Source organism: Morone saxatilis, unplaced genomic scaffold (genome assembly GCF_004916995.1).
Source record: "Morone saxatilis isolate NCDOM2014 unplaced genomic scaffold, NCSU_SB_2.0 Contig14, whole genome shotgun sequence".
NCBI lineage: Eukaryota > Metazoa > Chordata > Actinopteri > Moronidae > Morone > Morone saxatilis.
In genome coordinates, this window is record NW_023339696.1 from 10,065,317 (window position 1) to 10,066,749 (window position 1,433).

The window sequence follows — 1,433 nt, forward strand, 5'->3', positions numbered from 1 at the left end:
CTTACTTACTTACTTACTTACAAGTGTGTATCCCTGTATAGTTTTAGTAAGGTGTGCCTAATAATGTGAGTGTATGACAAAAAACAATGTCACTGCAACAGTATACAAAGGACATCTTTAGCCAGGAAAAGCTGTTTTGATTAACTACTAAATGTCGGCTGGAAGTCTCACAAACCAGTGACTTGATCTTCTACAGACATACAGCAAAATAAATAGTTCGATGAAGGAGAAATAGAAAAGTAGAACATTTTATCCTGTAAATTTCAATTCAGATCTAATGAAATACTATTATTATTATTTATTGAGTTGTTCAACATAAACTCAAAAAGCCTATAGGTATAGAGGCAACCAATTAGCTTCAATTATAGGTGTAATTGCATTACTTTAACAAATAAATATAATAAATACTGTATTCTAGTCACTGTGGTGTCCTGCCTAAGCAATTACACAAGATGCAGGAGGGCATAAAGGCTAAAGTGTATGAGGAGTCAACTTACCTGAGGTGGAATGTAGATTATCCATTGTTTCTATATGTATACACTACTGACACTTCTGCCTCCAGTTGGTAACCATATTAGTGATAAGATGTGAAGAAAGATAAGTATTAAATGGCCAAATCAACAGCAGTCTGTAGCAATATCTGATACGCAGTTTGGGAATATGGAACTAGGTCTGGAACAAAAGTTGTAAAAACAGGAAGGACAACTTTTACAGAAGATGTGACCATGTTACGTCACTCTGTTATTGAGAAACATACCGGATATGTTGTTGCAGTATTGTGTATACAGGGTTTTCTAAAACGTGATGATTTTTAAGGTGATGCTTTGAGAAAAAAAAAACCCCAAACAAATCTACTGTCCCACTAAAGGTTGACTGGGCTCCTCAACTGAGTCCTCTTTTGAGTAATACAAATACTTGTTGGCACTGACACTTACACACTTCTCAGGTGAAACGCCATAGTGTCAAACTGCACAAACAATGAGCTAACACATTTTCACAGACACAACCCAGAGTTACTGTGTGTTCATGTATAGACAGTAGAATTATACAGTATATATTACATATTATAAATTAGAATTATATCTATCTGTGTGAAAGAACTATCATTTCATTTTTGTTCTCAAATGTGAGGATTCACTGATTTTCTCTGTTCAGGCTTTAGGTTTTGGACTGTTGGACAAAATAAGACATTTGAGCTCTGGAAAATAGTGGTAGGCACTTTTAATAGATCCAATGGTTATTTGATTAATCGAGAAAATGGTGGTCAGATTAATCGACAGTTAAATAATTCTTAGTTGCACCAACAATAAAAACAATCACAGACACTGAAAAACAATTAAAGATAGTTTTGTTACTTTCATTGTAATTTATTTATTTTCTTTGGTAAATATTTGTTTTATTGACAGATACCCAGTTTACAATGCAGTTTCATT

At 33.6% G+C, this 1,433-nt stretch overlaps 1 protein-coding gene across 1 annotated transcript in view; it reads right to left on the reverse strand.

Moving 5' to 3' along the window:
• Nucleotides 1-665, reverse strand: part of LOC118322804 (GTPase IMAP family member 8-like) — a 5,248-nt gene extending 4,583 nt beyond the window's left edge. Inside the window, exon 1 of the mRNA XM_035654624.1 lies at nucleotides 498-665. Within this exon, the coding sequence (XP_035510517.1) occupies nucleotides 498-522 (25 nt within the window). The 5' untranslated portion in view covers nucleotides 523-665. The remainder of the gene's footprint in view (nucleotides 1-497) is intronic.
• Between the last annotated feature and the right edge of the window lie 768 nt (nucleotides 666-1,433).